This window comes from Camelina sativa, chromosome 19, assembly GCF_000633955.1.
Source record: "Camelina sativa cultivar DH55 chromosome 19, Cs, whole genome shotgun sequence".
Classification (NCBI taxonomy): domain Eukaryota; kingdom Viridiplantae; phylum Streptophyta; class Magnoliopsida; order Brassicales; family Brassicaceae; genus Camelina; species Camelina sativa.
The window spans coordinates 4,035,254-4,061,330 of record NC_025703.1 but is presented as its reverse complement, the minus strand read 5'-3'; the positions used below and the strand labels follow the sequence as shown (position 1 = coordinate 4,061,330).

General features: G+C 38.7%; 7 protein-coding genes and 1 pseudogene across 10 annotated transcripts in view; 6 read left to right on the top strand and 2 right to left on the bottom strand.

Annotated features, from left to right (window-relative positions):
* On the bottom strand, nt 405–3,274 carry LOC104764677 (isocitrate dehydrogenase [NAD] catalytic subunit 6, mitochondrial). Its single transcript, XM_010488253.2, has 7 exons — nt 2,999–3,274; nt 2,284–2,604; nt 2,024–2,185; nt 1,844–1,918; nt 1,529–1,638; nt 1,369–1,441; nt 405–882 (listed from the first exon to the last, which is right to left on the bottom strand). The coding sequence occupies exons 1-7, from the start codon at nt 3,188–3,190 to the stop codon at nt 691–693; spliced, it is 1,125 nt and encodes a 374-aa protein (XP_010486555.1). The 5' UTR covers nt 3,191–3,274; the 3' UTR covers nt 405–690.
* LOC104764674 (coatomer subunit zeta-2) lies at nt 3,480–5,600 on the top strand. 2 transcript variants are annotated; one of them, XM_010488251.2, is made up of 7 exons: nt 3,480–3,573; nt 4,200–4,230; nt 4,384–4,543; nt 4,665–4,812; nt 4,894–4,971; nt 5,124–5,208; nt 5,353–5,600. In XM_010488251.2, the coding sequence occupies exons 2-7, from the start codon at nt 4,222–4,224 to the stop codon at nt 5,410–5,412; spliced, it is 540 nt and encodes a 179-aa protein (XP_010486553.1). In that variant the 5' UTR covers nt 3,480–3,573; nt 4,200–4,221; the 3' UTR covers nt 5,413–5,600. The 2 variants fall into 2 exon arrangements, with proteins under 2 accessions (XP_010486553.1, XP_010486554.1); XM_010488252.2 differs by having other exon boundaries at nt 3,573–3,673.
* LOC104764675 lies at nt 5,704–7,927 on the top strand (annotated as a pseudogene).
* LOC104764673 (serine/threonine-protein kinase-like protein CCR1) lies at nt 8,775–11,374 on the top strand. Its single transcript, XM_010488250.2, has one exon. It carries the CDS (start codon nt 8,906–8,908, stop codon nt 11,222–11,224), a length of 2,319 nt encoding a protein of 772 aa, XP_010486552.1. The 5' UTR covers nt 8,775–8,905; the 3' UTR covers nt 11,225–11,374.
* LOC104764672 (probable E3 ubiquitin-protein ligase LOG2) lies at nt 15,753–17,724 on the top strand. The gene is made up of 3 exons (XM_010488248.2): nt 15,753–16,580; nt 16,832–17,339; nt 17,437–17,724. The coding sequence occupies exons 1-3, from the start codon at nt 16,102–16,104 to the stop codon at nt 17,608–17,610; spliced, it is 1,161 nt and encodes a 386-aa protein (XP_010486550.1). The 5' UTR covers nt 15,753–16,101; the 3' UTR covers nt 17,611–17,724.
* Nucleotides 18,891–21,879, top strand: LOC104764671. 2 transcript variants are annotated; one of them, XM_010488247.1, is made up of 8 exons: nt 18,891–19,196; nt 19,448–19,978; nt 20,205–20,346; nt 20,461–20,749; nt 20,828–20,900; nt 20,986–21,076; nt 21,175–21,254; nt 21,337–21,879. In XM_010488247.1, the coding sequence occupies exons 1-8, from the start codon at nt 19,116–19,118 to the stop codon at nt 21,532–21,534; spliced, it is 1,485 nt and encodes a 494-aa protein (XP_010486549.1). In that variant the 5' UTR covers nt 18,891–19,115; the 3' UTR covers nt 21,535–21,879. The 2 variants fall into 2 exon arrangements, with proteins under 2 accessions (XP_010486549.1, XP_010486548.1); XM_010488246.1 differs by having other exon boundaries at nt 20,202–20,346.
* LOC104767395 (F-box/kelch-repeat protein At5g51250-like) lies at nt 22,474–23,361 on the top strand. The gene is made up of 2 exons (XM_010491429.1): nt 22,474–22,815; nt 22,879–23,361. Exons 1-2 carry the CDS (start codon nt 22,474–22,476, stop codon nt 23,359–23,361), a joined length of 825 nt encoding a protein of 274 aa, XP_010489731.1.
* Nucleotides 24,821–26,077, bottom strand: part of LOC104764670 (syntaxin-71) — a 2,874-nt gene continuing 1,617 nt past the window's right edge. Inside the window, exons 4-9 of one of the 2 annotated variants that reach the window (XM_010488245.2) lie at nt 25,809–25,894; nt 25,649–25,717; nt 25,516–25,560; nt 25,374–25,436; nt 25,205–25,281; nt 24,821–25,114 (exon numbers count right to left, since the gene is read on the bottom strand). In XM_010488245.2, the coding sequence (XP_010486547.1) occupies nt 25,102–25,114; nt 25,205–25,281; nt 25,374–25,436; nt 25,516–25,560; nt 25,649–25,717; nt 25,809–25,894 (353 nt within the window). In that variant the 3' untranslated portion in view covers nt 24,821–25,101. The remainder of the gene's footprint in view (nt 25,115–25,204; nt 25,282–25,373; nt 25,437–25,515; nt 25,561–25,648; nt 25,718–25,808; nt 25,895–26,077) is intronic. The other variant, XM_010488244.2, reaches the window with a different exon arrangement.

Genomic DNA, 26,077 nt, shown 5'->3' with positions numbered 1-26,077 from the left:
ACACTTTGAAAAGTCCATTGGATCTAGCGGAGGAACAAGAGAGAGTTAAAATAATAATAATAATAATGAGACAACCATATACAGTACTACTATAAGTCCACTTCACGGCTATCCCTCGTGATAGCGGTTTGCAATTGAAGAGGAAATGGTAAAAAGAATGTGTCGGTGGCATTCATTAAAAGAGTACTCCCCAATAAAGATGGTCTTAGTCGCTGAATCATCCACGTTGTGTAGTATTTAGTAGTGTCAGCAGCATTCAAAGTTTTCACTTTTCAGGGATTGAGAATGTGGTGTACTGTGTACATCTTCGTAAGATATTTTACTCCGACAAAAACTTATTATTTCAGGATTACACGTGTGATCATTCATTCTTACCTTGAATAAGAGAACATAACGCCAAACAATTCTGGCAACAAACAAATTGTATATGAATTCAGGCAAAACCTTCCTGTTGTTGTTATGAATCTTCTTTACCATTAAGGCACAAGTAAATAGCTGTGAAGCTGTGCAACAACTTAGAATGTAAAGAAAAAACAAAAATCAATCATGTGAAAAGCCACTATCAGCTTTTGTTTCTTCACACAGGAAGATGATCAATAAGTAGAAAAATATTTGGGGTGAGAAAATTCACGAGGAAGATCCAATGGCGAATGGTAGAGAAAGAATCATGCTTTTACGGGTGTTTAGTGTTTAGAGATGATCACAGATTGCTTTTGTGAAATCTGTTGTGGTTGAGGTACCTCCGAGATCAGCTGTTCTATACTTTCCCTCGGCTATTGTGTTGATGATGGCGCTGTGGATCTGCTCTGCTTGTTTGTTGAGTTTCAGGTGCCGCAACATCATCACTCCACTCAGTAGCAAAGCTGTCGGGTTCGCCAGGTTCTATACAACACCACAAAAGACAAAACATCATACATTGATCATAAGCTTAGGATTGAATCAAGTATTGATTTTGAACATTGGGCTGGTAAAATCTAAATCCATTGTCCAGAGATGTTTGAAACTTGATCCTATAGATTATACTGGTTAACCCTAAACACTTGATTGGCCAGTTATTAACATCATTCAAGTAACGATGATCCAACCAGAACCGTTCTACAATATAAACTAGACGGTAATCCAATCTACAATGAAAGTCTCAGCATCTGAATGTTCTACCAAGAAAATGCAGAGAAAGAGGTGACAAATCTTCTCTCAGGAGCACAAGTTATATCATACTTGGTTTATGGATAACAGTCAGACTAAACTCACTTAGTTTGGTCTACCGCATTGTCGAAATCGTATTATTCATAATAGCAATAATTAAATGCATCATACACATTCAGGATGATGATAGTATATGAGAATGATGCAGCTTCGAGGACTAACCTTTCCAGCAATATCAGGTGCAGAGCCGTGCACAGCTTCAGCAAGAGCAATGCCATCCTCTCCGATATTACAACTGCAGCCAAAACATCATAAGAGTTTAAGGTAATTGCCTCATGTTCATAGTAGAGAATATCCTGAGAGACGAAGGAACAAATGTTACCTAGGAGTCAATCCCAAACCCCCAACAAGCCCAGCACACAAATCGCTGATAATATCTCCATAGAGATTTGGCATCACCAAGACATCGAAAAGTGCTGGGTTTTTCACAAGCTGCCAGAATTCAGATTATCAATCCCATGTTCCACAATACAAGAAAGCATTTTGTTCCCAATGTAAAAATAGCGAAAGCAGACCCAAGTATGGGTTGCTGGGTAACCTACTCCCCAATATTAACAAGATTATACCAACAGCTAATTTAATCAACCTTTACATGATTCAGAACAAAGGGTAGGGTATATTTCATGTTGTAACTTACCATCATACAGCAATTGTCAATGACAACCTTCTCGTAATATATCTCAGGATACTTCTTAGCAACCTCATCACAACACTGCAAATCAGGACGCAAACACAACCTAGTCTCAGAACAAATGTTAAGAAAAAGAAGCCAGCAGAAAAAATGTTAATGTATTTATGAGTTGCAAAATGTGGAGACCTGCAGGAAAAGGCCATCAGTTTTCTGCATAATGTTGGCTTTGTGAATTGCAGAAACTTTCTTCCTTCCATGAGTCTTGGCATATAGAAAGGCATACTCGGCAACTCTCATACTCGCCTTACGGGTAATAATTTTAATACTTTCCACCACACCCTTGACGACCTAGCAGATCATAAAATGGCAAGTTATCAACATGAATGATTCTGAAAAGAATACTAAATATAGATAGATTTAATCAAATGATGGAGCAACAGACAAACCTGGTGTTCAAGGCCACTGTACTCTCCTTCCGTGTTTTCACGAATGGTAATGAGATCAACGTCATCATAACGGGTTTTGTAACCAGGAAGACTGTAGCAAGGCCTAACATTGGCATACAAATTAAGCTCTTTCCTAAGAGTAAGGTTCAAAGAACGGTGACCCTTTCCAATTGGGGTAGCCATTGGTCCTTTCAAGCCAACCTTGTTATCAAGCACGGATTGAAGACTTTCCCATGTCAAGAAACTATTGGTTCGAGGATCTACTTCGGTACTAACATAGTGTTCGTCCCATTCAATGGCCACATCAGCAGCAGTAAACACCTGGATCACCATTAAAAAGGGGGTAAACCATTTTTTCAGAGAAATCAACTATAACACTAAAGGAACAAAATTTCGAATTCAAGAAGCCTAGATTCATCATNCACGGATTGAAGACTTTCCCATGTCAAGAAACTATTGGTTCGAGGATCTACTTCGGTACTAACATAGTGTTCGTCCCATTCAATGGCCACATCAGCAGCAGTAAACACCTGGGAGGATCACCATAAAAAGTGGGGAAACCCATTTTTCAGAGAAATCAACTATAACACTAAAGGAAGAAAATTTCGAATTCAAGAAGCCTAGATTCATCATTAACAAGTCTCAAATTATCCAGCCAGACATGATCTGGTAACATAATTACATCACACCAAAGTAGATTGAAAAAAAAAGGGACCTGTTTGACAGATTCAGCGATCTCTGGACCGATCCCATCACCAGGAAAGAGAGTTGCTTTGATCGGAGTAGTGGAGGAGGAGAAAGCCCTAGCAATGGAAATGAACGCACCGGAGGTAGAACTCGAAGTCCCGAGAATCTGGCTCGAGCGATTACCAATAAGACGTCTGGCGAAAAATGCTGCCATGGTCATCGCTTCAAGCCCTCAGAAAGACGCAGAGAGGAAAGAGACAGAGAGAGGCAGAGGAGACTTTTTTTGCTGCGTTGGACCTGAAAAAAAAAGGTTACTTTTATAGTTTTCTCCAGCTCCAGCAGAGAAGAGAAGAGAACATTTCTTCTAACGCCTTGTAGTTTCTCCGAAATACAATTGCAAATACAAACGGCACACAGTTAGTTTCTAAAAATAAGAAACGGCGTTTCAGTCTATTGCTTCATAAATTGTGAGAACCGGTCGGTTAGATCAAATTCAAATTCAGATCTAGGATCCGGATAACTTATACTAGTAAGCAAGCAGTAATCGTCTTGAACATTTATTTACTGGGAACGAACGACGAAGCGAGAGCTCTCTCTCTCAAGGTACTCTAATTCCGATTTCTTCAGTTTTAGTTCTGACGTCTCGATCCTGCGTTTTTGATAATTGAATCTTCCATTGCTTCTTCTCCGATCTTGTTTTCCGGTGATCGTTTTGTCTCCCTTTGTTCCTTTGGATTATGATTATTCCCCTGATCCATTGCTATATTTGAGATCTTCTTCAATCAGCTTGATTGGAGAAATTTTCTTGCGTTTTCTCGGTTGATTATGACTACATTGTAGAGATCTGTGCATTTTTATGCTTCGCATATGTGATTCTCCTATGAAATTTTGTGCCTCAGGATGTATCTAGCGATCCGAATTTTCGTGATTCGCTGTTCCATTTATCTCTTTGTGTGAACTGTGGTTGTAATGGGTGCCTTTCTGTAGCTTTCTTGTCCTATAGTAGTACATTGACTATACACAGGATTTCACATTTGAGCTTATGATATATACTTTGATTTTTGGATTTTTCCTTGTTGTGTTTCAGCTTTTACTAGTGACCAGAATGTCTGTTTAAATGAGTGTGGGTTGAAGTTTCTAATATCTTGTCAAAAATCGAAAATTTGGTTGCGTATTTGCTCAAATACTTTTGTAATGGTGATAACAGCTATATTTTGTCACTATTTCAGGTACATCTCAAGTCTTACAACAATGTCTCATGTAAGTACATATGCCCTTATATTCTGTTGAATGTGTATCCTTTATGTTTATGTGTATGTGTAGGAGTTTGACTATACATGATCTTTTTTTGGATAACCTGCTTTACTTCTCCCCTGGAACTTAATTACTGAATTTCTACTTTACGTTGAATAGGATTCATGTCCTTTGGTAAAGAACATTCTTCTTCTAGACTCTGAAGGAAAGCGTGTTGCCGTCAAGTATTACTCTGATGACTGGTCAACTAATGCTGCCAAGTTATGTTTTGAGAAATTTGTATTCTCAAAGACCTCTAAGACCAATGCTCGCACAGAAGGTAAGACCACATATACTATTCATCTAAAGAATTATTTTCATGGGCTGTGTATTGGGTTTCCTGACTTTGTATATACATACTTTCTCGCTTATAGATGTTTGGTTTTAACGTTTATGTGCAGCTGAGATCACACTGTTGGACAATAATATCATTGTCTATAAGTTTGCCGAGGACCTTCACTTCTTTGTTACTGGAGGTGAAAATGAAAACGAGCTCATCTTATCTTCTGTTCTTCAAGGCTTTTTCGATGCTGTTGCACTTCTTCTGAGGTATTTTGCTCGACTTGAATATGCCTATATTTATTTGCTCTACTTGTTCTTAAAGTTTGATGCATCCCTTTTCTTTACCAGGAACAATGTGGAAAAGATGGAAGCTCTTGAGAACTTGGATCTCATCTTTCTGTGCCTTGATGAAATGGTCGACCAGGGGTATGCAAGTTTAATATTTTAGCCCTACATGACAGTTATATAAAAGTCCTAAACATGTTAAAAGATTTGCTGAAGCGTTTTTGAGCTTGTCCTATATATCTTAGCATTTAGCTGTTGTTTGACTATGGCTTATTATGGAATAATGTGTTAAGGGTGGTTCTTGAAACGGTTCCTAACGTCATTGCGGGGAAAGTAGCAATGCAGAGCACAGAAGCTAGTGGTTCACTCTCTGAACAGGTAATTGACACTTTTTAACTATTGTTGTTACATCTCCCTACGAAGAAAGCAACAGCTTTTGCTATAATTTTGGTCTGGTTCGGCTATAAACACAAAAGTGCACTTCTAATTTGGATCCATTGTTTACATTTTTGGGAACTGCAGACACTAAGTCAAGCGATAGCAACAGCTCGGGAGCATCTGACAAGAAGTCTGCTTACATGAGTTTAACCATGGCGACACATAATAGAAGAATGGACTTCAATTTCTATGATGAGCAACTATTATGAGTGAGTTTTGTCTTCCGGTTTCGAAACTTATTAAAAGTCTCTAATAATTATATAAATAGCTTTGTGCAATTGGTGGAATGTTTTTGGAGACTGGATTATTGAAACAAGAATTTGATTACTCTACTTGACGTCTAGAATAGCTATTCACGAAAGTCTAAACTCTAAAGCGATTTCAGATGCTAGTGAGGGCTAGAACCTTCTAATTTGAGGTGCACGCCAATCAGTTTTTGGTTCGAATTTGGGATGAATTTAGGTAAAAAAAAATAACTAAAGCGATAAACAAATAATGAATTTCAGATTATTTTTAAGTAACAGATAAAGTCGAATAAGAGATCTTGTATTAAAAAAATCCAAAACCAACTAGAAATTAGCAGATTTTCCAATTATTAAGTTAGATTTAGTATTTCAAGCCCTCTCTGTATAAACACAGACGCTTCTCCTTCTCGTTACTCAAATCTCTTTCGCTCTGCAAACGTTTTCCTGTGAATTACTCTCTCAAGGTACTTGTTTCTCCGATCTCTTCTGTTAATATTTTTTTCGTCTGATCTTTTTGGTTCTACCATTCAGAATCCTCCGTTGAGATTATTCTCTGCCATATGAAAAATTGTCTTACAGATGACAATCCAAATCTACGCAAAGACTCTTACAGAAAAGACCATAACACTTGATGTTGAAACCTCCGACTCCATCCTTAATGTCAAGGCAATGATCCAGGAAAAAGAAGGCATTCCTTTAGATCAGCAAAGACTGATTTTTTCCGGTAGACTGCTTGAGGACGTTCCTACTTTGGCTGATTACAATATCCAATAAGACTCAACTTTCCACTTGGTTCTGAGGTTGAGAGGTGGTATGCAGATCATTGTTAAGACTCTTACAAACAAGATCATAACTCTTGAGGTGGGAAGCTTCGACACGATCGAGAACCTCAGGGCAAGGATCCAAGATAAAGAAGGAATCCCTCCTGACCAGCAACGGCTAATCTTTGCCGGTACACAGCTCGAGGATGGTCGTACCTTGGCTGATTACAGCATCCAGAAAGAGTCAACTCTCCACTTGGTTCTAAGAGGTGGTATGCAAATCTTTGTGAAGACTCCTGCGGGAAAGACCATATTTCTCAAGGTCAAAAGCTCAGACACCATCCATAACGTCAAGGTCAACATCCAAGACAAAGAAGGGATCCCTCCAGACCAGCAGAGGCTTATCTTTCACCGGGAAGAGCTCCAGGAGGACCTTACTCTTGCGGATTACGGCATCAAGGAAAATTCAAAACTTTACCTTCTCAATCGTCTTCACTGTCGTACGCAGATATTCGTCGAGACCCTTCCCGGTGTAACCAGTACCGGTGAAACCCTTGCCGCTAAAACCATTACCCTAGAAGTTGATACCTCAGACACCATTGGCAATGTCAAGGCGAAGATTCAAGACAAGGAAAATTTACCCTCAGACCAGCGGAGGCTGATATTTCTCGGTAGAGAGCTCAAGGATGACCGTACTGTTGCGGACTACAGTATCCTGAGAAACTCAAAACTTTACCTTGTCCTTCGTCTTCCTCCTCGTATGCAGATATTCGTCAAGATCCTCCCCGATGTAACCAGTACCCGTGACACCCTTCCCGCTAAAATCATTACCGTAGAAGTTGAGAGCTTGGACACCATTGACAATGTCAAGGCGAAGATTCAAGATGAGTCAAATTTACTCCCGCACCAGTAGAGGCTGGTTTATCTCGGTAGACCGCTCGATGATTGCCGTCGGACTCTTGCGGATTACGGCATCCAGGAATGGTCAACCCTTCACCTTATCCGTCGTATTCCCCGTGTTATACAGATATTCGTTAACACCTATTCCGAAAATCATACCTCTAAAACCATTACCCTAGAAGTTGAGAGCTCAGACACTATTGATAGTGTTGCAGCTAAGATCCAAGACAAGGAAGGAATACCTCTGGACCGACAGAAATTTATCTTTGGTGATAAAGTGCTTAAGGGTGGTCGAACAGTAGCATATTACAACATTGAAAACGAATCAACTCTGAATCAGTTGTATTTTCTGAGAGGTGGTAGTCGTATGCAGATTTTTGTCAAGATTTTTTCGGAAAAGACCATTACTCTTGATGTCGAGAGCTCTGATACGGTCGATAACGTGAAGGCCAAGATTGAGGACAGAGAAGGGATCCCACCGGACCGGAAAAGGCTGATATATGCCTGCAAACAACTTGAAGATGGTCGCACTTTAGCTGATTACAATATTCAGAAAGAGTCACTACTTCATCTTTTTCTCAGTTTCCCCCGTGGAAGCTCCTAAACAAGAACTAGCGTCGATGACTTTTGAGATTCTAGTGCTTTGGTTTTTTTTCTTTTCTTGGTATGTTTTACGTTTTGATGAGCTCGTAAATCGGTTTTTACCATTCAACATCAAAGTCTTTTGAATAATAATATATTCACTTTGCTTTTCTTATTTCTCTGTTCCACAAAATCTAAATCTCAATTACCATGAAATTAGTTTTGAGCTTTTGAAACCTTGACAAATGACAATGCACAAAACTATCATCGAAGAAGCAACAGCTAACATATAATTCATTGTAGTCTTTGCAAATGTTCAAAGGGGGTCAAAGACAAAAACGATCAATAAAAGCTTCAAATAGACTAAAGATACTAAAGAATTAAAGATAGCAAAAAGGAGCTACATTGCGTTTACAACACCGAGGCAGGATTTTTGGAATCATATGCACCAAAAACGCCGAACTTATAACCCCACACATCTTTTGCTCAATAATTTAAAATTTCAGTCGTTTGCAATTGCTTGGAAAATTATTACCGACTCATGTTATATTTCTATTTTGTCACCTAAAATATATTATCCATTGCATATATGTCGACAAGTTGACAATGACGGTGAGCTCCAAAAGAGTTTTATTTTCTTTTCTTTAATATCTCTTTTGCATTAAAGCTCCAAAGAAAAAAAAGAAATTGACATGGGACTAAATCTTCTTGTCCCCCTTTAGGCAAAGTTCATTAGATTTTCTCTTTTTGGCTAGATATATTTCATTATTATGAACTAACTATATTCCCTTTTTACCGATATATTACGTCCAAAAGTTTAATTTTTAAACCTGAACTAAAAACTACACCGTTGACACATTCATGTAAAACTTGAATATTTTTTTTGTACCTGCATGAATGTGGTGTGTTAATAGTTTAGATACAGTTTATTAGTCGGTCGTCACTGTAATAAGCATACATACAAATACTATAGACGAGAGAGAGAGATCCAACGAATCCAATAATAAATATTTTTACTTATTTTTTTTGTTTTGGTTTTGGTGGTCGCGATGAGGACGCCACCCACGTTCTCTCTGTTCGTCAGCCATCACACTGTCAAATGGCAGCTTGTCTCAATCTTCTTCTTTCAGTTCATGAACTTCACCTCCAATGGAAACCCATCTCTTTCTCCTCTTTCTCTCTCTCATTCCACTACTTTTCTCCAAACCCGGATCCGGTTTCGGATCCTCCGGTCCAATAGCGGCCTCGTTCGGCGGCTCTGCTTTCTTCTGCGCCATTGACGCTAGTGGTCGTCAAGATGTCATCTGCTGGGGCAAAAACTATTCATCTCCTTCTTCTCCGTCTTCTTCTTCTTCTTCCTCATCTCTTGCTTCTTCCACTTCCGCAAGTTACACCATTCCCTCAATGGCGGTTCTTTCAGGCGGAGACGGGTTTCTCTGCGGCATTCTATCCAACACTTCTCAAGCGTTTTGTTTCAGTTCACTTGGTTCTTCTTCAGGTATAGATCTCGTTCCTCTAGCTTACAGGACTACTGCTTACTCTCAGATCGCTGCTGGAAACAGCCATGTCTGTGCAGTTAGAGGAGCTTACTACTCCGATCACGATTCTGGAACTGTCGACTGTTGGGAGATCGAAAGAACTAAGAGTAACAACAGCTTAATCGCTAAAGAGAATCCAAACTTCTATGATCAGTTTGTTAGTAATCTCGTCTTTAACGATATCGCTTCTGGTGATGGGTTTAGCTGTGGTGGAATCAGAGACGGTGGATTACTCTGTTTTGGTCCCAATTCTTCTAATTTAGGGTTTAACACATCTTCTGATAACTTCCAAGTCTTAGCCGCCGGAGAAAACTCACTCTGTGCGATTCTAAACTCATCCCGGGAGGTAAAATGTTGGGGAGAAGATGAGTCTTTCGTTAATTCTCCAACGGATGATTCTCGATTCGTCGCGTTAACCGCAGGTCCTCGTCATTTCTGTGGAATCCGTGAGGATACTCATGAGGTTGAGTGTTGGGGAAACTCAAATTTTTCATTGATTCCGAAAGGTTCTGGCTTCAAAGCGATTGCTTCATCTGATTTCATTGTTTGTGGTATCAGAGAAGAGGATCTTGTTCTTGATTGCTGGATGGTTAACGGGTCATCGACCTTAGCTTATGATCCTCCTTTAGAGCTGTGTAGTCCAGGGATGTGTCGAGCTGGTCCATGTAACGAAAAAGAGTTTGCTTTCAACGCAAGTATCCTCAACGAACCTGACCTAACGAGTTTGTGTGTAAGGAAAGAGTTAATGGTATGTTCACCTTGCGGCTCTGATTGCTCTCATGGGTTTTTCTTGTCTAGTTCTTGCAACGAGAACTCTGATCGGATCTGTACGTCTTGTTCGCTCTGTCAAAACAGTTCGTGTTCGGACATATGTAAGCTTCATAACAGCAATTTTCCAGACAAGCATTGGCATCAACTACAGAGACTTGTCTTAATCATCGGATCTTGTGCGTCCGCTTTGTTGATCATCATAATCGGTTGCTGCGTTGTGCCACGGATTGTCTCTAGTCCTAATAAAGATGACGGTGCTGCGAATCAATTCAAGTCTTGTATAGGAAAGCCTGATTTAGACACCGAGCCACTTGAACATATCTCCCCTGCTCCATCCGTGACACCTTTTGCTCAAGTGTTCAGACTCTCTGAGCTTAAAGATGCGACCAACGGGTTTAAAGAGTTCAATGAGTTAGGCAGAGGAAGCTACGGGTTTGTCTACAAAGCCGTGTTAGCTGACGGGAGGCAAGTAGCGGTTAAGAGAGCAAACGCATCAACCATAATCCACACAAACACAAGAGAGTTCGAGACGGAGTTAGAGATTCTCTGCAACATTAGGCATTGCAACATTGTGAATCTCCTCGGTTACTCGACCGAAATGGGAGAGAGGCTTCTTGTTTACGAGTACATGCCTCACGGTACGCTTCACGACCATCTACACGGCGGGTTTTCGCCGTTGAGTTGGAGCTTAAGGATGAAAATAGCTATGCAAACCGCAAAGGGTCTTGACTATCTTCACAATGAAGCTGAGACGAGAATCGTTCATGGCGATGTGAAGTCTTCGAATGTACTTTTGGACTCGGATTGGGTAGCGAGAGTTGCGGATTTCGGGCTAGTGACATCGTCGAACGAGAAGAATTTGGACATCAAAAGAGATGTTTATGACTTTGGGGTTGTGTTGTTGGAGATTTTAACCGGAAGGAAACGTTATGATAGGGACTGTGATCCCCCGGAGATTGTTGAATGGACGGTTCCGGTGATCAGAGAAGGCAAAGCGGTGGCGATTATGGATAAGTATATAGCGTTGCCGAGAAACGTTGAGCCGTTGTTGAAACTTGCTGACATGGCGGAGTTGTGTGTACGGGAGGATCCTAATCAACGACCAACAATGTCGGAACTTGCAAACTGGTTGGAACAGGTCACACAAGAGATGCATTGATCTTCTCTAGCTTTTTTTTTTTTTCGGGGAATAACAAAGTCATTACAAATTTACAATGATACGGCGACGATTTGTGGATAACTATTAATTTAAATTGTGAGTAAGTTAATTACAATGTTTTCTCAGCTAAAATTTTCAAATTTGACATATGAATCTCTAAAATCAAAGAAGGCAGTAGTAGTCAGATCGTTTAATTAGCTGTTTTTAGAAATTAATTAATTTATGAACAGCTTCTTTTTATTGTTATATAGTGTTTGTATTTAACCATTTTTACCAAACATTTAGCTAGCTAATTAGTTCATGCACACATTCTGTCTACTATATACAACTATTTTCAACAAACATTTACCTACTTAGTTCATGCACATTATTTGTCAGACTTCCAAATTTACATGCTCTACATCAGAATCTTACTAACAAAACAAAGATTGAACCTACTGATAATAAACTGAATTAGAGCTTTTCTTAGTCATAAAACAGCTTTAGTAACAAAATTGGAAACCATCTCTCTTTTAGGGATATTTTATTACATTTACACATGTACATTCCTCATTGATATATAATTTCCTCATTACGCACGAACCACACAAATATGTTTTTTTTTTTTTTTTTTTTTTAAAAAGGTTTTCAAATTAANAATGCATAAAAGGTAATACAAGGATATGACTTTGAGGTCATATAGTTTTTGAAAGTAGTTAAAAGGATAAGAACACACAAGTGTATTCTAGATTATAAAAAGAAAAATCAAGGAACTACGGTGCTTAACCACGACTCCCACGGCCACCACGACCACGTTTGCCATGTCTTCCAACCATAGTCCATTCATTCTCTTGAACTTTTTGCGTAGGTTTGATTGACCTCCCTCCTTGAGTTCTTAGAGAGAAGTCACCCATCTCAAAACATGTATCTAAAGAAGCAAATGTATTGCTCCCAAAAATATTCTCTTGCACAACTTCAATTACCAATGAACCTTGTTGGGTAAGAGTAACTAGAGTATCCATAGCCGGAGGAGAGCCAATCATTGAAGAAGTCTTAGTTGGTGCAGCCTTTGAAGAGGCCAATGTAGTGGAAACAGAGATGGCGTTTAAAGACGCAGTAGAAGGAGCTAAGCCATGTACAATGGTAGTTGGTGTCAATGGTCCATCCTCTGATATAGAAGAAGAGTGAGTTAAAGAAGAGACAATATCTATCTGAACGTTTTGAGAAGAGCGAGTGGAGTTGGCTGGGGGGGGGGGAGACAACAGTTTGCTCTTCAACTGGTGCACCAACCTCTGAGGGAGAACCCTTTGAAGGAGTGGAGACAGTATTGTATTGGCGAAGAAGAAGGCATCTAGTTTCTTTATGTCCTAGGTGACCACATTTCTCACACTTTTATGGGAGCCAAGAGTACTCAACATCTACCATTGAGACATTACCTAACTTGTCAACAGCTGCAATCCTGTGTGGAAAAGACCTGTTTAATTCCATTTCCACCATCAACTTGGCCTCACCCATAAGGGTTGGATCCAACCTTGGTTTGTTGGTTAGCATGGGTTCTCCTAATCCTGAAGCTATCCAACTAATTCCCCAGTCTGAATAAAGACAGCTTGGGATGTTCTTTAAAGTCACCCATACCGGAACTGAAGTGATCTCAGGCAAAGCTAAAGAAGCAGTAGGAGTCCAAGGTGCCACAAACATAATGCAATCATCAATATGCCATAGACCACGCTCTAACACCCAAGTTCTAGTAGACTCATGTGGGATGTGAAAAAAGAAACGAGGAGTCACCTAATTTACGAGTGAAGATCTTACACTTCTTACCCCAAATCCTGTTAGCAACAACATGTATGACACCTCCAGATGGTGTATAACATCTAATAAACTGACCAACCAAAAATTCCTTCTGATTTTTTAATCCTTGTGCTAAAACATGATTAGGAATCTCGACCATGGGAGTACCATCCTCCAAATAAGTTGGTGATGTTGTACAATAAAGATTGTTGGGTCCATCTTTGCTGTCCATGGGAACCGCAATTGACCATCTTCCTTGAACTCTGGTGGAAGTATGTCAGAAGGTGGACTTACATTATCCGTGATCTTTGCAGTCTCGGATGAAAGCAAAAATTCAGGAATTGGATCTTTTAAATCCAAAGGAATTTTTAGAGGCTTTCCCCAAGCTCCAAGAGAAAGAACAAATGGAACATGAGATTTTACCTTAGAGACATCAGCTATAGCAGAATCTGTCATTTGAGCTGCAGATTCTGTGATAGCATTGGAGGCATCAACAACACCTGTGGGTCGAACTGAAGTCATCCCAGGTAAGATTGGAATCTCCCCAATGACAGATTCAATCGGCAAGGAGGTTGTAGAGTGAAGAAGCGAACTCGGACTCGACGCGTTACGTTGGTCGGGTGATATCGCTGCCGTGATGTCAAGTTCAGTCACCATCAAAGAAATAGACAACAGACAGATCGAGGAGGAGAAGAATAAGAGAAGCTCGCTAGAATACTTTGTCGGCGAGAGCAGACGGCGGATCTCGCCGAAAAAGGGATCGAGATTTGATTTAGGGTTTTGTCCTAGGCCGGTTGTTCTTCTTTTCTTCTATTCTTGTTATATAACCACACAAATATGTTCAGATCTCTAACACATATATTAATTTCCCACTCAAATACAAATCTTGTTAGGGTATAACATCAGCTCAGAGGAAACGACAAAATAAAGTTAATGAATAGTATTTGGCTTCAGATCGTGAAACGAAGAACCTCGATCTGAACATATTTGTATTTGACAAAATCTTGTTGGATAGCACGTGAAACGTTACAATTAAGACAATGCAAAGGTCTAACAAAGGACCTCGATCTTGTTCAATCTTAGTGACTTAAACCTAAGAAAATCTTTGACATGTCTATCAGTATATTACATTGGTGTTTCGCGAAGATGTTAATTACGTTCGACGACGTCAGAATAGTTAAACATGCAATTATTTTCAAAGATACATCATCAACAGAGAAGCATCATAGAAAAAGTTTACTTTATATTATATATATATATATATATGTCACAATCATAGGTCTATGAATGAATAAAACTTGATTTTACATTCACAACTAGTTTTAAAAGACAAGTTTCCGTATCCAACTTGATGCAAATATGCAATGATGCCTCTCCTCTCCTGTCTGCCGTTTCCCACTAAACATTTCTATAATGATATTTATTTTCCTTAACTATGTATGTCTATCTTTTGGAATTTGCTTAATGAAAGAAAGTGTGTGTGAGTGGTTAGGTATGTGATTCTATATATCTCTTTATTTATTTCGAATCGCATTATTTATACCTCCGTATGATATTTTTCAAGATGATAAAATGATCACGGTTATAATTTTCCAACACTTTGATTTGTTTATTTTTTGGTTAAAAACACTTTGATTTGTTTTAATTGAGATAAGGGTATATATCAAACATCCCATAGTTTATATCTGATCCGACAATTGATTTTTTTTTTTTGAATCTAATGTTAAATTAAATTCAAAAAAAAATAAACGTTTTTACATTACTTGAATATAAAAATATAATAGATATTAGAGATGACTACTTACTCTTCCTTTCGAAGAAATGTATATTTTATTAGTATTCTTTGTTTTCTTGTGAGGTGTTTAGCTAAACGTGACTCTATATTCATACTAATTTTAGCTAATGGCTATGGAAATTAAAGAAACTTTTTTTTTAGGGCTTATGCCTTTCTTTTTTTGGTTGGTCAACAGGGTTTATGCTTTGAAGAAAACACTATTTTTTAAGACATAATAGTAAACACCATTTTTTTTTTGTGGATTAAACTTATATACACAATTATTCAAAAACGACAAAACAAGAGTTGATATGGAATTCCAAAAAGATCAGTTCACCTTTCGGACCATATAATTAATATAAGAATATTATGTTGGCAAAAAGTAGGGTTATTATAGGTTTGAAATTTAAAAAAATGTAAATGTAGCCTACTTCGTTAAGAATATTAAACTAAGAATAATTAGGCAAAGTATAAATTTAGAAGGGGGGGAACTAGACAATGTCCACTACACATTTTAGAGTTCGGACAGCGCAAGTGACTTCGAATCTTTAATCATGCATCTATGCAATTGATCCACAAGTTCTCAACTCCTAGAATACAAATCTTTTGAACAAAAAAAAAAAAGAATACTATTCTAGAACGTAAATTTACTAGAACCAATAATTTAAGGAAATTGTTTCTATATATAAAAATCATTTTCAAAGCATTGAACAAATTAATCCTAGTATATATATACGTAATGCAACCTAGAAAAAGATCTTAATAATTAACGGTAATGTCTTCTTATTAAATAAGCTATTTTTTTTGTTTGTCGTCAGATAACTCTTTTGTTGAAAAATTATTTTTTCGTAAAAGAGACACCTTTAACTCCTCCCTATTAACAAACAATTAATAACAAGAAGAAAAAAAGTCTCAAGAAAAAAGAAAAAAAAAAGAAGCTTTGTTGTGTAAACATAAACACCATCGAAGGGGGAAGGGGGAAGGGGGAAGGGGGTGGTGTTTTAGTTTTAAGTTCGTGAGTGGAGCGTCTTGGCCAACCCCGACCCCATCATCATCATCATCATCATTACCCACTTTCATCTCCCTAAATTATTCTCTCTTATCTCTCTCTCTCTCTCTCCTTTTTTAATATTCTTTCTTTCTTAATTCATATCAGAAAAAATCTTGTTCTGCTTTTGCTTTTTTAATAATTCCTTACATTTCACTCAATATCAACAACAAATCTCCCGATCCATCCGCAAATTTAGAAAATTTCTGAGATTTGATCAATTGGGTCACCCAAAAATCTTGTCTTTTTGATCTGGGTTTAACGCAAAGACTCAAATCATTTCATATGGGAAACAACAGCAGCAGCGGAGGACGCCGTCGGCGGCGAAACCATACAGCCGCTGCTCCTCCTCCTCCTCCTCTTCCTCCACCACCACCTCCAGCTACAGAAATCCAAGCGATATTCGCCGCCGCTACACCGTATCCAAACCCTAATTCTAATCCGGTTTACCAGTACCCTTCTCCTTACTACCATCATCCGTCGGGTCCGCCTCTTCCTCCTCCGTACGATCACCACCACCTTCATCATCATACACCGCATCCTTACCACCACCACTCTTCTTGGGCTCCAATGGGGAGATACCCTTATGCTGCTGGTGCTCACATGATGATGGCTCAGCCTACTCCTTACGTTGAACACCAGAAGGCCGTCACGATCCGTAACGACGTTAATATTAAGAAGGAGAGTCTTAGGCTTGAACCTGATTCTGATCATCCCGGTCGGTTTCTCGTCTCCTTCACGTTTGATGCTACCGTCTCCGGAAGGTAAATTTCACTTTCTTCCCTTTCTCGTTTATTTCGTGATCGATTTGAAAAAAAAAAAACAGAACAAAACAGAGCAGATAACACGTGAGACTGTCTTCTTCCTCGTGACCATATCTGAAGTTTATTATGGTCTTCTTGTTGCAATTTGACTTCTTTGGATTTTGCTTAGTAGATGAAATTTTTTAAAAATCAAATCTTCATGTGTAAATTGACTAAGCTGATGTTATGTTGGACTTGTGGGGAAAAAACAGGATTAGTGTCATTTTCTTTGCTAAGGAGTCCGTAGGTTGCAATCTCACAGCGTCAAAGGAAGATATTTTGCCACCAGTCACCCTAGATTTCGAGAAAGGACTTGGTCAGAAGTTTAAAAAATCATCTGGTTCAGGTATAGACTTTACGGCCTTTGAGGATGATGAGCTGTTCAACAAGGCAGCAGACTCAGGTATCTATCCGTTGGCGGTTAAGGCAGAAGCAGCTGCCTGTGGTGAGAATGAAGAAGAGAGGTTGAAATCGAAGAAGAATGCTCAGATTACTCAAGCGGTTTTTGTGAAAGATAAAGGAGAGATTAAGCTTAGAGTTGTGAAGCAGATACTATGGGTTGATGAATTGAGATATGAGTTGCAGGAGATTTATGGGATTGGGAATACGGTTGAGGGTGATGGTGATTCAGCTGATGATGCTAATGATGACCCGGGCAAAGAATGTGTTATATGTTTGTCTGAACCACGAGACACTACTGTTTTACCATGCCGACATATGGTGAGTGTACATTCATCTTTAATTTTGTGAATTGCTGATGATTCCTTACTGTGTAGTGGACTTATCGATGTGAAATATGTTTGGTTTTGTGGTGCAGTGTATGTGTAGCGGATGTGCTAAGGTATTGAGGTTTCAGACAAATCGATGCCCTATTTGCAGACAACCTGTTGAAAGGCTTTTGGAGATAAAAGTTCACGGTAACAGCGGAAGCGGGAACAATACCGGACAGGGGGAAGCAACTGAAGGCCAAACACGGGAGAGTATGGATTGAACGGACCAACTGCCATCGATATATTAGTATATGCATGTTTGATCCTTGTGTGTTAACAAGAAAATGTGTGATTTTCAATTCATAATATAGAAAATTTCGAAATCATTTGGATCACAGTCACAATCCTTCAGTATTCTTGTTTAGCTAGTTGCTCATCCAGAAGCTGCAGCGGCAGATGAACAACGGCAGGACATTTGAATCATTATAGTGGCAATAAGACAGATGCTAAAACATGGAAACACACAAAATCGGCATTATGATGACACGATAGACAAAGACTGAGACTACTGAATTCCAAAATGCTCTGCTTCTTAGACTTTGGAGTATGTTGATATGTTCATGCAGGCTCGTTGGAGCAATGGAGGAACTTCATCTCAGTGGTGTGAATTTGTATGCGTAAAGAAGAGAAAAACACACTCTGTTTCGTGTTCTAACTCTTCGCAAGCAGCTGGCTGTTTCCATGCTCTCTTTTTTAGCCACGCTGGTTGGGTTTGGACTTTGGACTCACCATGAGCGGTAGGACGAGTCTAGTCGACTTTTCGAAATGGAGAAGAAGCCGTAGGTAGGACAGCTGAACCTCCAAGCAGAAGTTTGATGGATCTACCACCGGGTCAGACAACAGATGATGAGAGACGCATGTCAGAGAACCAAGAAACTGAAGCCAGAGGTTCTGAAATAATTCGTCTCTGATTTCAAAAGGGGACTTATTTTGTGCTCAAATGGGCCTATATTTTCCTTCTTTTCTCTTCCGCCTTCTATTATTGGGCCCTAACCAGGTTTCGTAAACAGGTCCGTTTCATATTTCCGTAAACAATTCAAATTTTCTTTTTTCGTTTGCGGTTCATGTTGACATAGTGTAAAATTAAATAAACCAAGTTCTCATAATCGCATCAAATATGAAACGACCATGTGCTCGATACTTTTAAAAGGAAAAAATAATGGTGCTCCCATAACCAGAAGTTAATATGGAAAACTAAATAAAGAATTTTCATAAATATCATTAGTATATTATTTAAGTAAATTGATACTAATGATATACGGGGGTAGATCATGTGTTATATACTAAAAATATATAATGCACACCGTAGACAAAACAATTACAAACTTACTCCTTTTCTTTTTAAATTGTTTCTTCCTTCAAAACATACGATTTAATTATTTAAATATAAACTATTTATTAAATATGTGGCAATAAGGACAAAGAAATAAAACAGGCGAACCAAATTTAACCTTTTTTTTAAGCTGAGAAATGGACAGTGATATATATATACCTTAGAAAATAATTTTGAGTCTCTTATGTAATGATCAATCACATATCTCACAATTTCAGGAACCCAGAAAGAGGACGACTTGTCTTTTACCTCCCAAAGGGTTCCTGATTATTGTTTCTTTGCTACAATTTTCTCCTCTGTAATAATTAAAAAAAAAAAAAAAAATCAAAATTTTCTTTAATTCTTGTTTCTTTCGTTAGAGATTCTTCTCTCTGGGTTTTCGTTTCCAGTTCGATGATGGATGGTAAAGATGATAAAGCTCGCCAAGAAGCAAAACATGGGTCTCACGAAGATACTCATTCTCCTCTGCAAAGGGTAAATCTTTCATTTCATTCCAATCAAAAGGTTTAATTTGCTGGTGGTTTTTTTGATTTGATTGGTTGATTATCCTTAGAATCTCATCAATCTCCCTTGATTTTAGGGTTTAGGGTTTAGTTGGTCGTTTCTTCTTCTGTTAATCGTTTAAAGTCGAGTCCTTTTGATGGAAAGATCGAACCTTTGTTTTTTAATGGAATCTGAGAAAATGATATTTGGATTTTGAAATGATCTTTTCTTGGTCTTTGCAGGATGAAGTTTCTGCTGAGATAGCAGAAGAAGAAGAAGAAGAAGAACAATCACCAGGCCGAGACCTATGGAGGCGAGGTCTTGTGCTAGATTTATCATCAACAACAACACATGAAGATACAAGAGATGATCTATTGAGACGAAATGCATCGTTGACATCAAGTCCTGTTGCCAAAAGAGTCAACTTCTCTCCAATGTCTAGTCCTAGAATCGGGGAACGTGGTGCATCCCTGAGTCCTTCTTCTTCGTCCTCTCCAAGAAACAAGCCTACTAGCTTGAAGAATCTAATCCCCAAGTTAAGCGTCAAGAACCGGAACAGCAATAACAATAATGTCGATATCGAGAAAGCTGCAGATTTTTCCTTTGTGTCCTCCCCTTCTTCAGTACATGGCAGAGACAGGTGCACATGGACCCTCACTAATATTTTAACTCCAAGATTGAAGAAAACTGAGTCCTTGCCTGTAACCCCTATAGCCCACTCAAATCCTGAGTCCATGCACGGTAGATATGTTGTTGATCCAGTTACTTCCACGGTGAGTAAGTTGATGGATCAATTCATTTAGGTTCCCATGTGGATTCCATTGTGGTTTTTGCTGGTTTCTCGTTGGCAAGGGACATTTCCTTGTCTCGTACTACACCTTGGTTTCAGTAGAGTATTTTTTTAAGTGATACATTTTGCTTGTAAAATAAGTTTATCTAACCAGGCTATCTTCTGCTTTACTTCATTTTTGGTTTGACTTAAAACTGTTCTCTCAGCAGAAAAAAGGGCCTCCACTGCCTATTCACCGTTCACGCTCTGTCCCTGCATTCAATAAAGATGGAAGTCTCAGGCAATTAGGTGTTTTCCGGGTGATTCCAACTCCGAACATGACGCCAACCAGAAATACTATTAAACTTAATGGTTAGAAATTGTTTCTTTCTCATTTGATGTTTAAATCTTACAGACATGAAAGTTTGATATCTTGGTTCTATCCGTGTAACAAACCCAGTGCCTTATATTAGTGAAATGTTTCAGACGCAAATGTTGATGGCGCTGAAGATGTTCCTGAAGAAGAAGCTGTATGTAGAATCTGCCTGGTCGAATTGGGTGAAGATTCAGAAGCCTTCAAGATGGAATGTATGTGTAAAGGCGAACTAGCTCTTGCCCACAAAGAATGTACAATAAAATGGTTCACCATCAAAGGAAACAGAACATGTGATGTGTGCAAGCAAGAGGTTCAGAATCTCCCTGTCACCCTTCTTCGCATGCAGCAGAATTCTCAGGGTAATCGTGGAGCTGCAGATACCGAGGCTTCACACTACAGGCAAGTCAAAGTCAAAACCATACCTCGTGAAAAATCTCAAATGTTATGTATATTATTGACCAGTTCTCGTCCTCTCAGTGTATGGCAGGATGTTCCAATTCTTGTCATTGTAAGCATGCTTGCATACTTCTGTTTCCTAGAGCAGCTTCTGGTAAGATTTAGTGAATTCTGATTCTTATACTTCTTAGTATAAAGCTTTTCTAACACCGTCTTGTCCTAATTAATATCATGTACAGCTTACAAAAATGAAATCCGGTGCAATTGCAATATCTTTACCATTCTCCTGCGTTCTTGGTCTTCTTGCCTCGATGACTTCGACAACAATGGGTAAGAAATGCTTCCCCATCAGAAGTTTTACTTCTCAACAGTTCTTTTCAGTACTCAAGCTATCAGTTTAATTGATTATGTTGGTGATCAATGTGCAGTGAAGAAGAGATATGTCTGGATTTACGCCACAACTCAGTTTGGTCTTGTTGTTTTGTTCTCCCACATTTTCTTTACGTTGGTGAGTCTTTATCTGTCAGAACAGAACAAGATACTCTCTTTGGTGTTCTAACGCTCAATCTATGTCGGTGATACTTGTGCAGGTTCGCATGCAGCCGGTTGTGGCCATTCTCTTAGCCACATTGGTTGGGTTTGGAGTCACCATGAGCGCAACTACAGGTCTAGTAGAGTTTTGGAAATGGAGGAGAAGCCATCGGACAGCTGAACTTCCAAGCAGTAGGCAGGTAGATCAACCACCAGTTCAGACAAGAGATGAGAGCATGTCTGGATCAAGAAACTGAAGTCAGAGGTCCTGAATACTAATTATGTGTTCACCATTAGCGAAGTATGGTATCGAAATCAAACCATTTCGGATCAAGTTTTCGGGACATCTGGATGGGAGATATATCTATTTAGAGATGTGAGAACAAGATTGGTCAATGTGAATTAAGTAGTGATGGTTGACGAGGTTAAGGCTTTGTTTGGGGTTTCATTTTGTGTTGAGTGTATATCATCTTCTGTTGTGTTATGAAAGAAAAACAGAGAAAGAAACAAAGTTTTGTATCTTTATGTATATTACAATATTTGTATTATATAAAAGGTTAAAGAGAAAGAGAGCAGTCATCTTCTCTGCTCACGCGGGTTCATCTTCTTTCCTGTGGTTTCTGAGACCTACGACGAGATATCTTCAGTGTCAAGATTGTTTGTTTCCTAACCAGATTTCATAAAGGCCCCTAAAGTCCAACAATATCTTATTATATAAATTTTCATGACAAAATTATTCTATGTAAGATTAACCTATGCGTTTTCGTAACTATAAAAATGTTAAAGTGAAAAGACATATAATAAGTTATTTAATGCGTTCATAAAGACAATTTGTTGGTAGTAGTTAAGACTAAAGAGTATATTTTAACAGTAAAATATATTTGTGTGTACAAATAAACTTTTAGTGGTAATATAGACAATAGATTTGTAAATAGATATACATTAGTGTATTATAAAAAAAAAAACAATTACTTTCTATAACTAAAAGTTTATCTCTTTACTTTTATACATTGTTTTTACTTACCAAAAAAATTAAATATATATTCTTTGTTAAATTTTAATACTTGTTTGACTATAAAAGACTAAAACATTGCCGCCGGAACACAAATATCCGCCAATCCCTAAATTTGGTTTTTTTTTGTTCTCCAAGTAATAGAAGAAATCTGGAGAGGATTGTAGTTCTTCCTCGTTGAAAGATGAAGACTAGGATGAGGAAGAAGCAGCTGTCATCGACGGCGAAATCTTCGAACCCAAGTCAGTCGCTTCCCAATGATTTGGTACTGATCATCGTAGCACGCGTCTCAGTATTGTACTATCCGGCTCTCTCACTCGTCTCCAAGAGCTTTCGATCTCTCTTGGCTTCACCAGAGCTTTACAAGGTCAGGTCACTCTTGGGACACACCGAGATTTGTCTCTATGTTTGCTTAAAAATGAAACCTTATAAGACTCATACCTGGTTCACCCTCTGCCGGAAACCTGATCGAACCCTAACCAGTAGTAAGGAGAGGAGATCAGGTTTCCGGCAGAGGGTGAACCAGGTATGAGTTTTATAAGGTTTCATTTTTAAGCAAACATAGAGACAAATCTCGGTGTGTCCCAAGAGCAGTCATTTGGACAATACCGCATGTATTGACGGAAAGTTCAACGTGGTGACTTCCGCAAAAGTGGTTGCTTACGATCCCAAGGAGGGTAGATGGGACCCTGGACTCGTACCGATATCTAAACATATGCATTCAGATTCTTCTTGCGAGATAGATAATGTTTTATACTCTGCTGCTGACGGAGCGCTCAGATGGTTTGACTCTCAGGTAAGACAGTGGAGAGATTTGAAGGGTTTGGTAGGACTATCCAGGCTCAGTCCTGTTGATCAGGTTAGATTGGCAGATTATGGTGGAAAGATGGCGGTTATGTGGGGCGTTGAGGTTCCTTGTGGTTCAGACTATCCCACGATCATTTGTTGTGCGGTGATTGCGCTTGAAAGGCTCAATAGTTGTGAAATTTTTGGGAAAGTTGAGTGGGTGGATCGTGTGTTTACAGTCTTTGGCCCATTTACTTTCGTGAAAGTTGTTGCTGCTACTGTCTGATGATTGAAATGAGTCACAAGGCTGCTTGAACGTGTGTTCTTTTTTTGTAATATCATTGCTTATTTGGAATTAATGCTTGCTGCCTTCTTTTTCTATTGTGTGGTGTTTATTCTATGGTGTTTTTAGGATAAGTACGGGCTTTGATCTGGAATCTTTTCGGTTTCGTAGATTATTAAGCTAATAGAGTTTTCTTCCTCTTGGATAAATGAATCAGTAGATAGGCAACGATCAGACTTCCTTGGGATAACAAAGAATTTTGTCGTGTTTAATAAAGTTGAAAGAACCAGGTGGCCATCCTTGCTTCTTCTTTTTTTTCTTCCATGTGGCTGCCTGTGGATATTGTCTTGAGACGTTACGATGAGGTTTTTTTTTTAAATTTCAGTGGCTAGATTGAATTACTTTAGTAAGTAGTGTTTAAAATTCATTAAAGCCAGTAACTGTTAGAAGGATTTAATTTGCTTGAACTGTTGAACAGGGGCCGCCAAAACTCAAGCATCCATGTCATGGCCTAGAGAAGAAGGAACATAAATTTCACAGCGTACGGGGAGATCAAATCAAGACTCCTAAATCCTAATTATGATTACACCAGAGCTAGTCCACATGAACTCCCCTTACAGTAACCACAATATGATTCAAACAAGTAATATAAGCAGCTGAAGAAATGATTTCTTTGTTCATGCGGCTAAACCAAAAAGAGTTGTGGTATATAATTTAGTTTAATATTGAACAAGGTTTGACGTGAAGAGTTTAAACGAGCCTAAAAAAAACTTGAAAAGCTGAATTCTTTACAAATTTAGATGATAAAAATCGATCTCTTTCCTTATGACTTGAGGCTGAGGTTGGTTGATTTGCAGGTCCACTAAACTTGGAACATAAGAAGAGCACACAAGTGGGCAACAGTATTTGATCGAATCAATAACTCCAAATCTGTTACGTTTTATGATCTTTGGAGCCTCTCCGATATTCAAAGATTTGAAGTATCCATCTTGTCCAATTATGTTGGCTGTTTGGTTGCAACGGGTCTTGATCAGTTGAAATTCGTCGTCTAGATCGAAAAAGACAGCAACTTTCTTCTCCTCGTCAATGAAGAAACTCCCATCTAGATTACTAACGCCACAACTAGAGGTCGAACTCAAAAACATGCTCCACGACACTGAACCGAGACTAATTTGATTCGTAACCCAAATCTCCACTGTGGGACGAAGAAAATTCCACAAGCTTTGATGTAATACCGCAAGCTGCTCGTCTCTGACGCAAGATATAGACATAAACCTCTCTAAAACACAGGAGGGAAACGGCAGAGGCAGCGGTGGTCCAAATTTTTCCATTGTAAAATCAAACGGGAGTAGAGTAACCAAACCAATCGATTGCTGGATTGGCGGGATTCATGTGATTCTTGGAAGTAATCATCACCAAACCAACATGAATCTAAGACTCGAGAAATTTTGGCTACTTTAAGAAAAATAAAAAATGTAAACCATATTTTGGTTGGAAAATAATAGCAGCCTTCAGACACAGCAAACAAATCAGTTTGACGCACATTTTGACAAAGATGAATCTATGCACACGAACAACATTGAAAAAAAGTCGAAGCAGGAAGAAAGACTTCAATATTCTTGACATTAAGAAGAAAAAACTCTCGTCGAATGATCAGAGAAGAGGGAGTAAGATACAAGCACAAACTGACACTGACTCGGGTGATAGTACTACTAAATGGGTTCTTTCGTCGTGTTCATCTCATTACTTCAGTACACTGCACACATAGAACAAAGGTTTGTTTCGTCAAAAGAATGTTTTTATTCAGACTGAATAACTATATTTGATGCGTTTGAGAGAAGCTTACTTGTATAAGTATGCAGCGATGCCCAGAACAATACACAACAAAACAATATCAATACAGAAGTTCCGGCTTGATCTCAGCTGCAACAAAAACGCCATGCTTTTTATGTTAGTAATCAAAAGCAGACCGATGTAGCATAGATCTTGAGAAAAAGCTTTCAAACTCAAATCACCTGGTTCACCGTATCTTTGAGTCTAACATTGGTGTTCTTCAGATCCGAGGTTGCTCTATCCACCTGCGAGCGAGTTTTCAGAAAGTTCAGATTACACTGACGAATTCAAAGACATGAAAGGGATCTCGGCGGTGTCTTGTACCTTTGTGTCGATTTCATCCATCAGAGGGACTTGCCTATCCAGCTCCTGCATTCATCAATGGTTGTGACATGGATCATCAGCTCAGGTACTGAATAAAGGAAGTGTGTTAAGAGCTGCACTTTAATAAACTCACCTCGTTCATATCCGATGCCATATTCTTCAAAGCATCTAAACCTTCAGAGATCATGTCCAGACCTTGTTCCTGATTTATACTCAAGTAGACAAGTCATATATAACCCCCAATGCTTAAGTGATTAAAAAAGTAGAATGCAACAAGATAGAATATCACTTGCCTGCTTAATCTTTCGCATCTCAAACTCCTGTCTGAATTGGCTGGATTCATGTGATTCTTGGAAGTAATCATCATCAAAACGTCCATCTAACATCCACAATTAGAGGTGAATTAGTGATCTTGAACTTCAGTTTGCTCATAAACAGGAAATAAGATTAACAGTTCACATGATTCTGAGATAAACAGAACTACTATACAAGAAAGAGATAAACAAAGCAACTTTGGTTGAATCACCTGAATCAAATTTGATATCAGGACGAGATGTTGTTG

Excerpts from the sequence above, each read along its gene's own strand:
- LOC104764677 (XM_010488253.2), bottom strand. The coding sequence starts at position 3,190 with ATGACCATGGCAGCATTTTTCGCCAGACGTCTTATTGGTAATCGCTCG. Across the intron at positions 1,442-1,528 it reads GGTTTGGGATTGACTCCTAG|TTGTAATATCGGAGAGGATG; the intron begins GTAACATTTGTT and ends TTTTGGCTGCAG. Across the intron at positions 883-1,368 it reads CACCTGATATTGCTGGAAAG|AACCTGGCGAACCCGACAGC; the intron begins GTTAGTCCTCGA and ends GGTGTTGTATAG.
- LOC104764672 (XM_010488248.2), top strand. The coding sequence starts at position 16,102 with ATGGGAAACAACAGCAGCAGCGGAGGACGCCGTCGGCGGCGAAACCAT. Across the intron at positions 16,581-16,831 it reads GATGCTACCGTCTCCGGAAG|GATTAGTGTCATTTTCTTTG; the intron begins GTAAATTTCACT and ends GGGAAAAAACAG. Across the intron at positions 17,340-17,436 it reads TTTTACCATGCCGACATATG|TGTATGTGTAGCGGATGTGC; the intron begins GTGAGTGTACAT and ends TTTGTGGTGCAG.
- LOC104764671 (XM_010488246.1), top strand. The coding sequence starts at position 19,116 with ATGATGGATGGTAAAGATGATAAAGCTCGCCAAGAAGCAAAACATGGG. Across the intron at positions 19,197-19,447 it reads CTCATTCTCCTCTGCAAAGG|GATGAAGTTTCTGCTGAGAT; the intron begins GTAAATCTTTCA and ends TGGTCTTTGCAG. Across the intron at positions 20,901-20,985 it reads GTTTCCTAGAGCAGCTTCTG|CTTACAAAAATGAAATCCGG; the intron begins GTAAGATTTAGT and ends TATCATGTACAG.
- LOC104764673 (XM_010488250.2), top strand. The coding sequence starts at position 8,906 with ATGGAAACCCATCTCTTTCTCCTCTTTCTCTCTCTCATTCCACTACTT.
- LOC104767395 (XM_010491429.1), top strand. The coding sequence starts at position 22,474 with ATGAAGACTAGGATGAGGAAGAAGCAGCTGTCATCGACGGCGAAATCT. Across the intron at positions 22,816-22,878 it reads TCCGGCAGAGGGTGAACCAG|AGCAGTCATTTGGACAATAC; the intron begins GTATGAGTTTTA and ends GTGTGTCCCAAG.
- LOC104764674 (XM_010488251.2), top strand. Across the intron at positions 4,544-4,664 it reads GACCAATGCTCGCACAGAAG|CTGAGATCACACTGTTGGAC; the intron begins GTAAGACCACAT and ends GTTTATGTGCAG. Across the intron at positions 5,209-5,352 it reads GTGGTTCACTCTCTGAACAG|ACACTAAGTCAAGCGATAGC; the intron begins GTAATTGACACT and ends TGGGAACTGCAG.